The 15174-nt window shown below is 39.3% G+C and overlaps 1 protein-coding gene across 2 annotated transcripts in view; it reads left to right on the forward strand.

The window, feature by feature from the left end:
- Positions 1-15174, forward strand: part of zc3h3 (zinc finger CCCH-type containing 3) — a 101814-nt gene that overhangs the window by 17264 nt on the left and 69376 nt on the right. For both annotated transcript variants that reach the window (XM_077535149.1, XM_077535150.1), the window contains exons 5-11: positions 3171-3334; positions 4637-4709; positions 4861-5016; positions 6213-6282; positions 8065-8196; positions 11440-11579; positions 11688-11848. In XM_077535149.1, coding sequence (XP_077391275.1) covers positions 3171-3334; positions 4637-4709; positions 4861-5016; positions 6213-6282; positions 8065-8196; positions 11440-11579; positions 11688-11848 — 896 coding nt within the window. The remainder of the gene's footprint in view (positions 1-3170; positions 3335-4636; positions 4710-4860; positions 5017-6212; positions 6283-8064; positions 8197-11439; positions 11580-11687; positions 11849-15174) is intronic.

The raw sequence follows: 15174 nt of genomic DNA on the forward strand, positions 1-15174 counted from the left end.
CAAATGTAGAAATAATTCACTATTTTCTCTTGCATACGGTCAGAGGCTTATTGTGGGAATGCTGAAATTATCCCACATATTTTATTCAGATTTTTATTCTCCTCACTTTTTTTATTTTTTTTATTTTTTTTTTGCCGAGAAACGATGCCCACATAATACTTCCGATTTACACCGTTCAAATTTGAACTTGTTTCAAAAAGTCACATATTCCGGAGTATATATCGTCTGATTCCACATTACTTACAGTACTCGCAGAATATGACGTTAAATATCAACTTTTCTCCATTCATTTTCAACGGGACTGACATTGAACTTTTTCTAAGTCCCACTTTCCACGCCCACTTCCATACATACAACTGATCATACTGCTCAGTTCTTTTTCTTCTTTTATATTTCAACTTCAATTCAAACTTTGTAATTTTCACATAATAGCATTCAGCTATTGGCATTCAGCTTTCAGCATTCCCACGCAATTTCTCCAGTCCAGTCTTCAAGGGGGGTTGCACTCATTTATTTTGAGCCGTATATTTGCTTTTGTCAAGAAAAAAGCACTTTACTATCAGTTTATATTCTGTCCTTCTCAGAAATAGGTAATGACAGTAATATAAGATCCGCATTTTGAACTAAAAGATCGTCCTCCTTTAAAACAACGTAGCTGTCCAGCTGACGAGGATTTGCACACTAGACCAGCCTGGAAGGTCCCTGATAACAGATATTCCCTTTGAAGGTCAAGGACGTGGCAAGAAACAGGCCAAGGAGAAATTACCTCTGGGATGAGGTTTTGCCATTTGATGATGTAAACCTTAGTCCGGGCCGCTCAAGTCCAATTTATTTGTATAGTGTCCACTAAGGTCAGCACATTACGTTTGCCTTCATCTGACATCAGCATGGATTTTAAACGTAGAAGGGCCAAAACATGCCTTGTGAAACTTAAACTGGCATCTGAATGTCTTTTATTTCATTAACAAAATTGTTTTTTTGAATTTTAGTTTTAGTTATCTAAAATAACCATGGTTGAATCTCATATGAGTACATGAATATGTAAGGCAAAATAACGTGAGCAAACTGAAACGCGAAATAACGACTGCATTTTAGCAGTGCAATTTGAGGCGCGGTTAGTGAACACATCCTATCAGAGTGAAACCTCGTCGCTGCACCACGGTGTCGAGGTTAACAGCCATCCGTGTTAACAGATCATGTCACATCCCCATTAACCTCGCTTGCGGGGCCCGCCTGGCCCTTGTCGAAGCGTTCCCCGCTCGCCAGTCGGTGCTCCAACATTAGCCTCCATTACGGCTCCCCTGGCTGCAGTTGGCCCCGTGTAGGGGCAGCCACTGATCTTATTTATCAGCCAGTGTGCCGCTGAGTTACGGTTCACAGTCAGGCTACATCCTGAGCCTCCCAATCCCGGATTTTCTTGACTCCATTTGTCCTTCGAATGCAGCGTTGAAGTGACATTCTGTTGTCTGTGCGACACATCCTCAAGTGTTGCATGTTCCATCCGGTTTCTCTTTAATGGGAGGCATGAACTCTTTGCTCCAAACCCATTTCCAAGCCATCTGAAATACGGCAGCAAATTACCTCCAAGCGTACAACGGTGGCGGCCCGCCCCAAATGGAAGTGACAGGCCAGTGCAATTTATCGCCATAACCCTTGCACTGCCCCCACCTCCACCACGTCGCATCCTTGTACACGCTGCGGGCTTACACATGGAGCACACTGAAAAGTGACTCGGGATTGCGGTGTGTTTTGAGGCCTGTTGCGCATTAGTGTGAGTTTTGGCTGCCATTTTTAAATTTAGTTCAATTTCCATCACCTTTGTTAGTTAACACAGTTAGTTAACATCATCCCATTTATTTATTTAGTCAATTTTTAGTCGACTATATCTAAATCTAAATCTAGCATTGTAGTTTTTATTTTAGTCCAAGAAAACACAATTTTATTCGTCGAATTTTAGCCACCAAAAACTGTTAATTTTTTTGTCTAGTTTTAGTCAGGACAGCCATTTTAGCCCTGTATATTTTTTTTTTGTCAACAGATTATATTGAACCTTTTCGGATCTAAAACTATTCCACATCATATTTTTGATCTTTTTTTTATGAAAAACAGCTTGACACACAAATACAGTGGCTACTATGGTTCCATGCTATGAGCTAGCGAGTTAGCCGGCATAAGTTAGCGGTCGCATTAGCATTGTTGTTGAACGTTAGGCGTTGGATTAATGTTAAATTCTAACTAAGATTTACTTTTTTTTTCTTCTCTTTTTTTTTTTTTTTTTGTCAGCAGATTATATCACGTCAAATTTTCTCATCTTTTTGATGAAAAACAACTTGACACACATACAGTGGCTACTATGGCTCCATGCTATGAGCTAGCCAGTTAGCCAGCATAAATTAGCGGTCGCATTAGCATTGTTGTTGAACGTGAGGCGTTGGATTCATGTTAAATTCTAACTATGGTTTATTTTTTTCTTTTATTTTTTTTGTCACCAGATTATATTGAACTGTTTCAGATATAAAACTATTTCATGTCAAATGAACGACAAAATGAACACAATTGTGCATACCGTACGTGGGTAACGTGAGTGTGCGCGCGCGGTCGTCATGCTTAGCTCCACAGTCAGCGTTCAGGCCAACCTCAGCGCTCTGGCCCCCTGCCCTGCCCTATTATCTCATTGATTTCCTCCACTCCTCCTTTCAATTCTCTCCATTTCCACACTGCCATCCTTTCCATTAGAGGAGCAATTCAACAGAGTGCTGTGTGACATGGTGGGAAGAGTCTTGGCGGGGAGGTGTAGCGCTGTGCTGGCGGCTAGCATAGAGCACAGGAGACATAAAGAGAGAAGAACAGTATCAACGAACCGCTCGTAACAAAAGTACAAAACCGCTCGGAACAAAAGTGAGCAAAAAAGTCCATCCAAACTCAAAGTAGGCCGATTATCGGCGCCGATATTGGGCATTTTGACCAATATCGGTATCTGCCTTTATTCTTTTCTTAATCTGAGGCCGGTATAAGGTAAATTTAGAGCATTTAATCATTGTATTCTGCTTTTTATTTCCACAACATCCCGACTTGGAGGGTTTACATTAAGTCATATAAGAATATTTAAATGTGAGTGGGTGTCCTTTTGTTTCCCCTTCTTTTTTTTTCTTTTTTTTTTTGCCCAGCAGGAGTTTCCTGCAGAGTCGTCAGAGATCGTCTCTCAACCGATATCCGGCAAGCGCTCACCACTGGAAGCAATCCGGCATGTGTTGGATTCGGGGAAGTCTATACCAAGTCTCAGCCAATAAACTGTCCCGAACCGTCTCTCACAACATGGCCATCAACCGAACAGGTATGTTAACTGCTCTTTTATTTATGCTGCAGATGATTCAAACGAGTTCACCAAAAAATAAATAAAAAATAAAAAATCCCACCCAACTGCACACTTGATCTATCAGTCAACAAATGTTTCTGAATCACAATATAAGATTGAGCCCCATCTATTTGGGTTCTCCGCCTGTCATCTAATGTCAACTTTTTTCTTTTTTCTTTTTTTTTTTGCTCCAGGGTTAGTTGAGTCCAGTGAGTGCGAAGTGTTTATGATGATCCCAGACAGAGCTGGATGTCACGTTTAGTGTTTGCACCAAAATGTCAAGCCCCGTGATAAAAATAGTTACACCATGCCAGGAAGGGATTGCATTTGGCTGCACTGATGAGCACATTGGCCCAATGTCGTTTTTTATGTGATACTAGTAGTATCAAAACACAAATAAAATAGATACGCAATAAAATAGCGCACCGTCGATTTTTGTGAAAATGTAAAACTTTCAAGTGCGCCTTATAGTCGTGAAAATACGGTACGCAAATTCTTTTCTGAAAAACAGCTACATTTATTCTTTAGTGGTTAAGAATAGCATAAATAATTTTGATTTGGGAATTCCTTTAACCTGGCAATAGCCAGATGGATATATTACATATCCTCTCCACGGTGATTTTTCGTTGGCGGGACATTCTATGCGTTTGTTTTAACCAGTCACGGCCACGGGTGAAAATTTCGTGTTCGTTCTTGCCGAAGGGGGGAAAGCACGAACATCTAAGCAGTTAAAAGTCATTCTGTCAGTCATTCTGCGAGAACCCAATTAATTGGAGCGTCCATTCGTCCATGTTGGGTTTGTTTGTTAGCCCCGGCGTCAGAGCTGACTTCCTAGTTTCGTCACAGTTGCATATCCCGCCCCCAAACACAATGTCGCGCTGTGATTGGTGATGGTTCGGCAACGACGGTTATCGGCGAGAGCCGTACAAGATGCTATTCTCCGGAGTTTGTCAACTCACAAATACCGCCAGAATTCATCTTGCCAGAGTAAAGTTAGAATTCCAGAGGTCATGTTGTAAATTGTATGTATCGGTTTAGTTTAAACATTATGCGTCCGTGCAAACATGACCGTTGTGTTGAAGCATGTAGTCATTGTTATCTGTCCAATATATTGGTAGAGTGACAAAAAAAAATTAAAAAATCTTTCTAGCATGCTAGTATTTATTTTCTGACCCATTTATTTTCTGACATATTGGTTAACTGATTTTATTGTTGTGATTAAGCATCTTGGTTATTTGTTACGATAAATGCAACTTAAAACGTTTTTCCATCCAAAATCAGGAAGAAGCTTTTCCCAAGTCTCTTCTGTCAATTCTGCTCCCAGTCATCCCTATAGTCCTCGTCATCTTGCCAGGTAGGCACACATTTTTCTTCTCCAACCCAAATTTGAGCTTATAGTCAGTCAAATGAAGAAAGAGCCTATCATTTTTTTTTTTAATTCATGTTAGTGAAACCACCACAAGCAGCTTTTTTTCTGAGGTCTTCTTTGCGTTGCGTGTTTTCAGCCGGGCAGTCCAGCGCAGTCTCGCCATCATCCGACAAGCTCGTCAAAAGAAGCAGCAGAGGCAGTACTGCATGTACTACAACCGCTTTGGCAAATGTAACCGCGGCAGCAGCTGTCCCTACGTTCATGACCCGGACAAAGTCGCTGTTTGCACAAGGTAACAAATATGTTTATTTTGGAAAAATTACCGCGTGAAGTTGATTTTATATGCAAGTGAATTGAGTGATGAGTTTGGTCGAAGGAAACAAGTCAAGTTTTCAGAGGAAAGCTCGAGTTTCCTTTCAGAATCCGTATCTATTTCTACTGCAATCTGTCCTGATCGATTTGTCAGTGTGCACACAAAAATATTTTATATTTATAATTTTTTTGTGTATATCCTTGTCTAAATTATATTTCCAATACGTTTAGTTTAATTTTTCAATGTTTAACATAGCAAAATCCACATCAATGTTAGTCTACCTGAGCTAAATTTGGATCCTAAATTCAATCTATCAGTCGTGATCAAAATTCTGAAAATTTTACTTTTAACCATTCACCATTTTCAAAGAAGCAATGTCCTTCACTCCCAGCAGTTTTACTGGATTTTGACTGCTTTTGCAAGGCCCACAGAATATTGTGTTAAAAACATGGAACCTACCAAAAGAAAGATTAAAGTCTCTTGTTTCATCAGGAATTTTTTTTTATTTCTATCTGTTTCCGTTTTGCAGCAATTGGCATTAGAATATAGCTAAGTTTCATCATTATTCGCAAATCTATTTAGAATTGTGAGTAATTGAGCTTTTTTGCACCGTGGCCCTGGTTGATCTCTTATACTCTGCTGCCACCTGCTGGCCGTTTGCATAATAACTACCATTTCTGCAACCGTTCTTTGCAGTTGAAAAGCTGTATCAAAGCCTTCTGTATGCTCGAGCATAAAAAACAACAACGTATTAATACGTCTTTTGGATACTTAAAGCATTAAAAGCGAACGTATTTATACGTTTTTGGGAGCAAATGAGTTAAGGAAGGTGTTCTTATTTATGTTGAGCGCTGCACAACAAACAGCTAGCAATATGAAAAAAGAAAAGTCATTTTGAGTTGTTAAATTATATTTCTCCCTCACCATTGTTGAGTAAATTCATCTTTTGGAACTTCATGTAAACTTTTACAATGGAGCATTTTGAATGGTTTGTTCTGCTTTGACCTTTTTAAGGCCACATGCTTACAAGAAACGTTATGTAAACAGCAGAATTACGCTTCAAGCCTCCTTATTGTCTGGACTCAGGTCAAAATTTTTTGCTGTACATACACCTAAACACCAACGGTTGCAGGACTAAAATGAACTGGCATATGTATGATATTTCTCTTGTACAGATTTCTACGTGGGACATGCAAACAGGCAGATGGAACGTGTCCGTTTTCACACAAGGTTGCCAAGGAGAAGGTAAAACACCGCTGTGCTTAACGTACATAATGTTTTATGACTTTTGCGGTGTGCGGTTACACGATAACACCGTTTGGTATAGTTTTTCATGGATCGGGTTCAAGTTCTTGGCTTGTCTGGCGTTTTCATGCTGAGCTCAAGTGGATCCTCCAAACTATAAATGCACATTTGTCTTTATGTTACTGACTGCTGATTTCTATTATTAAACTCCACAATTACTAAGTCAGCATAATCGTTAAAAAAAAAGAGAGAAAAAAAAAAGATTATTAATACAAGGGCTGCACGATATTGGAAAAACTGGCAATATAGTTGCTCTATATCGTGATAATTATCAACATTATTGCGATATTTAACATAACATTTTTATTTTGAAACAAATTTTTTTTTTTTTCACGTGGCGAAGTAAGCAAGTTAAAAGTGTTCTTAGTTAATTAATTGTAATTACCGTAGATGATGTTCAACTATTGGATGGTGATGCATATTTAGGTTTGTGCCTGACTGCTCAGATTCAGGTAAAAGCAAATTATTAAATTATAAAAATGATTGCATGTCTGTGATTTGCATTTTGCATGGGCTGCAATATTTTTTGGCTATATTTCCCAGCCCTAATTAATACTAATTTTGAGTTGTTTAAATTTATAGATTCTAATCTTTTTTTTATTTATTTTAAAATAACTAATTTAATAAATTTTGTTTCATCCAAAAGGAACTTGAATATGATGTTGCAAAAAAAAAAAAAAAAAAATCATAATTTTTACGTTTAAACATTTTCTTGTTTTGGACCAAAAAATAAATGATCGTCCTAATTGTGATTTCAATTATTAGCAAAATAATAGTGCTGTATATTTTCTTCATAATCGCGCAGCCTTAATACATACCGATATGCTCTGTTGGATTTGGAAGGTGCCAGATGGGTTAGTATGCAGTTTTGCCTTGATTTTTATTTATTTTTTCCCCCTGAGACAAACAACACGATGACATATGCCCAGCTTGCCTCCCTCTCAACAAACTCTCACTTTCACAATAACCTGCACCTGTGTCGCTTGTCACAGCGCTCCCCAAAAGTGCCGAGAGGCCGGCTGTGCCTCGCCACAGCCACACCTGCCTTGTTTAGCCCCGGAGAATTCTCCTTCTTAATTCTTGAGGAGGAGGAGTAGATATGTGAGAGGCTGTTCCGATGGCTTGAATCCCGTACCCTGGCCCCGCCCTACTCCCTCCCCACTACCACACATACGTCAGACGGGCCCTCGCAAACGGGCGCAATCCACACTCGCTCGCTCGCTAATCCGTGCACGAGCATCCGATGTACGTCAAAACATGGCGGCGCTGCGTGTCCAAATATTTCTGGAGCAGTTAATGACCAATCCTGTCCACGCTCTGCGCCACTCTGCGGTCAGGCGTGGGTGTCCCCTAACCGCAACACCCCACCGAGAGATATATTTAGATGGGCTCACCCCCCTGCACGCCACTCACACAAACATACTACGCCGGCCGTCAGGACGCGCACACTCGCTTGTGCAATTAAGGTTATTCAGCTGCTCGGCATAGCAAAGCGGCAGCTCATCCGATCTGGACTTGACGGTCGTGCGCTTTCAAAGCACGCACCTGTTGACAAACTCGTGTAATGGCTTGTCATGGCAATCCTCATCGCCTCATTCTTTTTACCGTTCACGCTACCCTTCTCGTATTTACTGCTTACCGTTTTGATGACCCTGACATACGACAGGAGTGAATTATGACTAAAAACAGAGCAATTAGTTGTCTTTTGTTTTGCACCCGCAGATGCCCGTTTGCTCCTATTTCCTGAAAGGGATCTGCAACAACAGCGACTGTCCTTACAGTCATGTCTATGTGTCACGTAAGGCAAAAGTTTGTGAAGACTTTGTCAAAGGATACTGCCCGGAAGGAGAAAAGGTAAATATAGTACAACCGCACAACACATACTAGATGTTTAGAATTTTAGTATTTCATCATACCAAAAATATATTTAAAAAAAAAAAAAAAAAAAAGTATCGATCCCCTCAAAAATGAACCGATCCTTTCCGCCAATTTCATCTCCCTCCTCAGAGGTGGAAAAAGTCAGCCACTGTCCTCTTCTGCTGAGATGACTAATAGGATATTTCATTTTTATTTTAAGAGAACACTTTTATGTGCAGTTAAAATAACCCATTTGTATTATTTCACCGATATTGTTCAATGTTTTCCAACAAAATAGGATTGGAACACTGAAGGTACACGCTGCTTGTTATGAAAGAAAATCGGCATTGGCAGAAATTGGGATCAGCTTTTTAAAAGATCGGTTATCGATGATTGGCCGAACTTTGTTGTTGTTGTGTCGTGGATGCAGACTTGTATTGTTTGTCCATTACAGGACCTCCATTTTCTTTTGACCAAAAGCATCCAACTCCCAATTTGTAAAGCAAAATGAGAAGAAAAGAACATTTGAAAAAGTGCATCTTTCAAATCGGAAACGCACACACAGAAACAGATATCATTTCATTCTCACACAAAAATGGAATATTTAACATGCAAAAGTGTTAATGGGGTTTGTATTTATTTTATGTGTCGATGTGCTTTAGTTGTTGTGCATTTTTGTGTTTTGTGCGTTGTGGAGCATTGACTGCACTTGTGAGTCTGTCGTGGGGCCATGATGGATAGCAGGCAGTAATTATAGAAGAGAAAAGTGCTGAGGATGGCACAAATGTGGCCGCCCGGCATACACGACAGCATCTCACGGGTTAAAGCGGCTCCTCGTTTCCACGCACACACGCAATCCCCTCGTACCGACATCACTCCTCATTTGGGTTTTGTCTCACACACCCTCAACCGTGCTGCAGCTTTCTCTAATTGTGAACCATTAGCAAATGTTTCTCTTTTTTTTTCTCCCCATCTTGATTGAATGTTTGAAATCTTTCCATCTTGCCTCAAAGACCACAGCAACAGGAACCGCACGTACTCTTTGATGGTTTCATCCCACTCAGTTGTAAATTCTTGTCGTTTAATGTTCAAAATGTAAATGCAAGTCTTTTTTATTTTTATTTTTTTTAAATGTCTTCCATTTTCATCGGCACGCTTTCATTCTTGCTTCTTTTGCTCCTTTTTGTGCTCTTTTTTTTTTTTTTTTTTTTTTCAAAAGTGCTGACTCTTCCCCAGCTGAAAGCTCTCTAATAGGCCCCAGAGACATCGCGCTCGTCCTTAAATCAAATTGTTAACTTAGTGTGGGATAAAGACGTTCTTTCTGCCCACTGCAGCATTTCCAATTCTCCACTTTTTTATCTTCTACTTGTACTTTTTTGCTTCGTTTTTTTATGCAAACAAGAATGTATGGCGGGTCTAGTGAGGGTAGCTAACAAAACTGGAGCGGCCCTTTTAGAAACAAAGCTGTTAGCAAATTAGCAATTTTAATTGACTAAATTGAAATTGCTCTATTTTTTTGTCGAGTAAAATTGGATTCAAACAGATGACTATATTACGACAAAAACTTGAATCATTTAGTCAAAAAATTATGACTAAAACTAAAAAAAAATTTTATCTAAATTAAGACGAACGTAAATTGGCATTAAATTAGCAATTTTAGTAGACTAAACAGTTTAGTCGACTAAAATTGCTCTTTATTTTCGTTGACTAAAATTGGATTCAAACTAAAATAAAATCAAATGACTAAATTGTGACTAAAACCTGAATTAATTTTAGTCAAAAGACTGACAAAAACTAAATTAAAATGAGTGGAAATTAGCATAAAATTAGCAATTTTAGTCGACTAAATTGACAGTTTAGTCGACTAAAATTGCTTTTTATTTTTTGTCGACTAAATCGAAGATTTGAAGACTAACTAAATTATGACTAAAGTTTGAATTAATTTTAGTCAATAGACTATGACTAAAACTAAATAAAAATTTGTCAAACTTAACACTGGGCTATACACGAATAAAAATTAGCATAAAATTAGCAATTTTAGGCGACTACATTGACAATTTAGTCGACTAAAATTGCTCTTTTTTTTTCGTTGACTAAGATTGCTCCTTATTTTGGTCGACTAAAAATGGATTAAAACTAAAATACAATCAGATGACTATATTATGACAAATTTTAATTAATTCCAGTAAAAAGAAATAAACTAAATGAAAATGTCTTGCCAAAATTACCACTGTTGCGAACTGCGTACTCAACAAATGAAAGTTGACATTTCATTTGTTTCGTCTGACGTTTGATTAAAAAACACATAACAGGAGCATCCGTCATGCAGCAAATCTAATTTGGTGGCTCTGATTGTGACGAGGGCCGATTTGTCGTAAGTTGTCGTGTCGTCAATGCCCGGGCATCGTTGGCATCGCTGGCGCGCGAGGGGCATCTCGCAGCCGAGTGGCTGAGAGGATGCGAGACTCCCTTCGTGTTCCTGGAAAATCAATATCCACGCTCACACGCATAAACATGCACACCCCCCTTCGCATTCTATTCACGCTATTTCGGGGACTATTCTGCTCTTCCCCAGTCCGGCACACAAGAACACGCTCCTCCAGTGAAATATAATTAGCTCCTCTGACAGGTGGGAGGGATCGTATCTCGCGGAGGGCCGAGCGTCCAATTTACACCGGCTGGCAAACGCGCATGCGAAGAAAGCTGGCCGTCCGTCCGTCCGTCCGTCTCTTGCACGACGACGCGCTGCAGCCGACTTCATCGCTTGCTCAAAGTGGCTCACAAAATTGGGCTCCTCTGCAAAATGATTTGCACTCAATTATTACATTTGTCCAAAAATGTCTTCCCCGCTTGGCTTGACGAGGACGAGTCGTGCCACATGTAAACATGATTGATGTCAACTAAGCCCGGGTCGGATGTCTCCGCTTTGCTGTTAACCTTTCGTCCTCTCATAATCGTCAAAGTAAGCCAAGAAATGGCAAAATCTTTCATCAGGGGTCATCAACCTTTTGAAAGCTCAGCTTCTGAAAGAAGAATTATCTTGAATTGATGGGATTGTTCATTGTTAGGGGCCGGACAATTTAATCGGCCAATATTAGCGGATTTAAAATAGTCAAAAATTGGCCCCCCAAAAAAAGCCATTTAAAGAAAAGAAAAAAAAAGAAAAAATAGACACACATTAACACACTACAACATAAAACGAAGGTAATGACAAAATGTGTTTCCATCTTCCGTGACCAGTGTAAGAAGAAACACAGTCTGGTGTGTCCCGACTTCTCTGCGACGGGATCGTGCGCTCGCGGCGCTCGCTGCAAGTTGCAGCACCGCCAACGCGCCGAGCGCACCGCGTCCGCCCGCGTGAGCAAGGAACCCTCCAAGAGGTCCGGAAACCACACCTTCCAAAGTCATTTATTTCTATTGTCGCCGCCACGCGAATCCAGAGTTAAGCCACGTTTATTTTTATTTTTTATTGATTTATTTTTGTCCAGGCCGTCGTGCTCGTCTGCGGACGTTCCGCAAGAATCTCAGGAAGCTCCGCGTACGCCTGCCGCGAGTTCTTTGGCGCTGCCGTCTTTTATCTCGCTCTCCAGCTCTCCGGAGGAGGCCGACGCGCCGGAACCGCTACGAGCCAAGACCACGCCAGTTAAAGGTACCAAAATGCCAAAACGTTTGCTCCACAACTCACTCACTATTTGGGACATTGAGTTGAGTTTAAAGTTTATTTTTATAGTCCTGGTTGATCTCTTTTACTCTGCTGTCACCTGCTGGCCGTTTTTGTAATTACTGCCATTTTTGTCACCCTTTCTCTGCAGTTGAGAGGCTGCATAAAAGCCTTTTGTATACTCTAGCATAATTTTATTTTTTATTTTTTTTTTACAAAAAACGTATAAATACGTCTTTGGGAAAATTAATACATTTATAATAGAACGTATTTATACGTTTTGGGGAGCAGATGAGTTAAAAACTACAACAACAAAAATAAAAGTCAATAACATAAAGAAGCAAAATCCATAATATTCCAAGTAAAAACATAAACTACTAGTCTGAAAAGGAGTAGAAAGAAGTCAAATTTATTCAATCCTAATCCCTAACATCACATTGCCAATGTAATTAGGTAGTGAAAAAAAAAAAAAAAAAAAAAAATATATATATATATATATATATATACATACATACATAATCTATACCTAAACAAACTTAACTCATTTGCTCCCAAAAACGTATAAATACGGTGTATTTCCAATGTTCTGTGTCCCAATGTTTCTGTTTGTTTGTTTGTTTTTTTTATGCTAGAGCATACAGAACGCTTTGATGCAGCCTCTCAACTGCAAAGAACGGTTGAAGAAATTGTAGTTATTACACAAACGGCCAGCAGGTGGTTAGCAGAGTATAAGAGATCAACCAGGGCCATGTTGCAACAAGCTCTTTTTGACAGTGTTTTCAACAGGTCTGTGAATAATGACGAAACTTAGCTGCAGGATGTTTTTTTTGTAATAACTGCCATTGCTTTAAGCCGCCTCTTCATGTCAGAAGCTGCATCAAAGCCTTCTGTATGCTCTTGAATTAAAAAAACAAAACAAAACAAAATTAACGTATAAACACGTTTTTGGGAGTGAAGGACAAAGTATTAAAAAAAACGTATTTATCTGTTTTTGGGTTTAAATGAGTTAATATCGACACTCAGGAAAGTGGTGATCATTTTGAGGTTTTTAGGTTGACAGATTGAAGATTAGAAGCGGATCCGCGTCCCCTTTGCACCCCGACCTTGACCCCCCCCCCCATCCTTCCCCTGACCGTACCTGCTGCGACAAACGACGTTTTTGTTCCTCATATTCTGCTGATCCGATTTGTCGTTTCTGCTTCCACTTTGTTTGAATTAGCGAGCTTGTGATTGATTTGCGTATCTCGGGACCGGCATCGTCAACTCGCAACGTTTCATTCATCGTCGTCGTCGTTTATATTCTTGTCAGCTCGCGTTTGTGCACAAATTTCACAGCCGTCAACACTTTTCTCGTTTTTGATTCTGCATATTAGACTTTTCTGACGTGCGTCCTTTCCTTTCCTTTGGCAGAGAAAAAACTGCAGATAAAACCTCGCTTGTAGGAGCACAAAGACGAGCAACGCGGGTGGAGGAAAATTTTTTTTTTTTTTGCATTTTAACTTGACAAAGGAAGCTTCTTTTATTTATTTTTTTTGGTCTTTTTTTTTTTTTTTAATTTTCAGGGCTAAAAAAGTGTTTCTTCTACATTTTTGACATATTTAATAACTTTTTACAACAAGCAATTTTGCACCCTCAAGTTTTGCACATTTTCAAGAGACTTAACCGATCGAATCGTATCTTTTTTTTTTCCTCAGTGGCAAAACGTGTTTTTGTTTGAGTTGTTGTTTCCGTTCACCTCACAAAGATGCGATCAGGTGAGCGTGAGCATTTTTCATCTGGAATTCGGTGCGGTGTCGTTTCTTTTTTCACGCCTTTCAGATGACGACAAACTTGAGCGTAAAAGTGACGTCGGCATTCCGCTCGACTGCAGCAAATATTTTACACTTTTTTTCACGATTCTGTCGTGTTGAATTGGAACTTCTAGAAACGCTTGAAGCTGTTCTGCTGGAAGAAAAATAATTATTGTGCGGAATTCTTGAGTTGTTTTGTTTCACGCTTTTATTGCATTCATTTTAATTCTCGTGGTTTGTCGTATTTTTGCGATATATTAAAATTGTTTATCTTTCAAACCGGTGTGAATTTTGTCGTATAAATAAATAAACGTGACTTTTCTACTCAAACCACTTGCTGATCTTTGTAGTTATTTATAGCTTTTTTCCACTTCTTGTACACGGGGGGGGGGGGGGGGGGGGGGGGGGGAGTGGTACACAAAACGGTTCCAAAAAATACCTGCAATAAATGAAATCTGGAAAGTAGTTACTTTATGTTTTGCATTTATTGTAAATGTTTGACGGCTCTAAAACATGTCACCACACAGTTTATAATTTTCTTATCGAGGCATTTACATTTTCTCACATTTCTCTCGTATAAAGATTCAATAAATATTCAAACCTTCATAAATGTTATGAAATAGGCAACCACAACATCTAATGCAGCAGAACGGTTTGAGCCAGTCTGCTGCCGTAGTTCAAAAGTATTAAAGAGGTACTTGATTCATTAAGCCATTTTCAGCAGTAAAAAAATATTTGATCTATAATTAATGTGCTAACGTCATTATTTTTCATGTACAATTAGTACCTTTTAAAAAGTAATTTTTCTACTTGCTGTCGACTGATGATGACATCACCCTCGCTAACGACGACTCATGGCTCAGTTTACTGAAAACAGGTGAGCCATAATTGGCCGTGACCTCAGCACAGGTGATGTCATCATCAGTCGACAGCAAGTAGAAAAATTGACTTTTTAAAGGTACTAATTGTACATGAAAATTAATGAAGTTATCAAATTCATTCTGGACATAAGCGTCAATATATTGATACATCAATATTGAATCAATATTCCTTTTCATAGCGCAATATCGATTCATAAAACCATGAATCGATACTTATGTATCTCTGTGTGTGCGTGTGACACCTCGATTCATCTTTCCTTCCTTTGATCTTTCCTCTGGTCCCCTGACCTTCTGAACTTCACGACTTTTTTTTTTTTTATTAGTTTTCAGGTGAACTAATGAGCACAAATTTGTGCACACAAATGCACATTGACAAATAATAAAAAAAAGCAATGATGATGATATGGTGAATCGGTCAGACTGACGAATGAACAATTCTGAGCTCTCTCCAAAGAAATGAAAACAAAGGAGACCAGAGGAAGGATCAAAGGAAAGAAAGATGAAACAAAGTGAAATCCAGCAGGGTATTTCTATTTTTCTATTTATCGCGGTTAGCCTCTCTCTTCGGCAAAATATCGCGACGTGTGTTCGATGCAGGACAAGTGCGCTCTGCTATCCTGTTGCTGCATCTTCCTGATAACAT

This window comes from Festucalex cinctus, chromosome 10 (genome assembly GCF_051991245.1).
Source record: "Festucalex cinctus isolate MCC-2025b chromosome 10, RoL_Fcin_1.0, whole genome shotgun sequence".
Taxonomy (NCBI): Eukaryota; Metazoa; Chordata; class Actinopteri; order Syngnathiformes; family Syngnathidae; genus Festucalex; species Festucalex cinctus.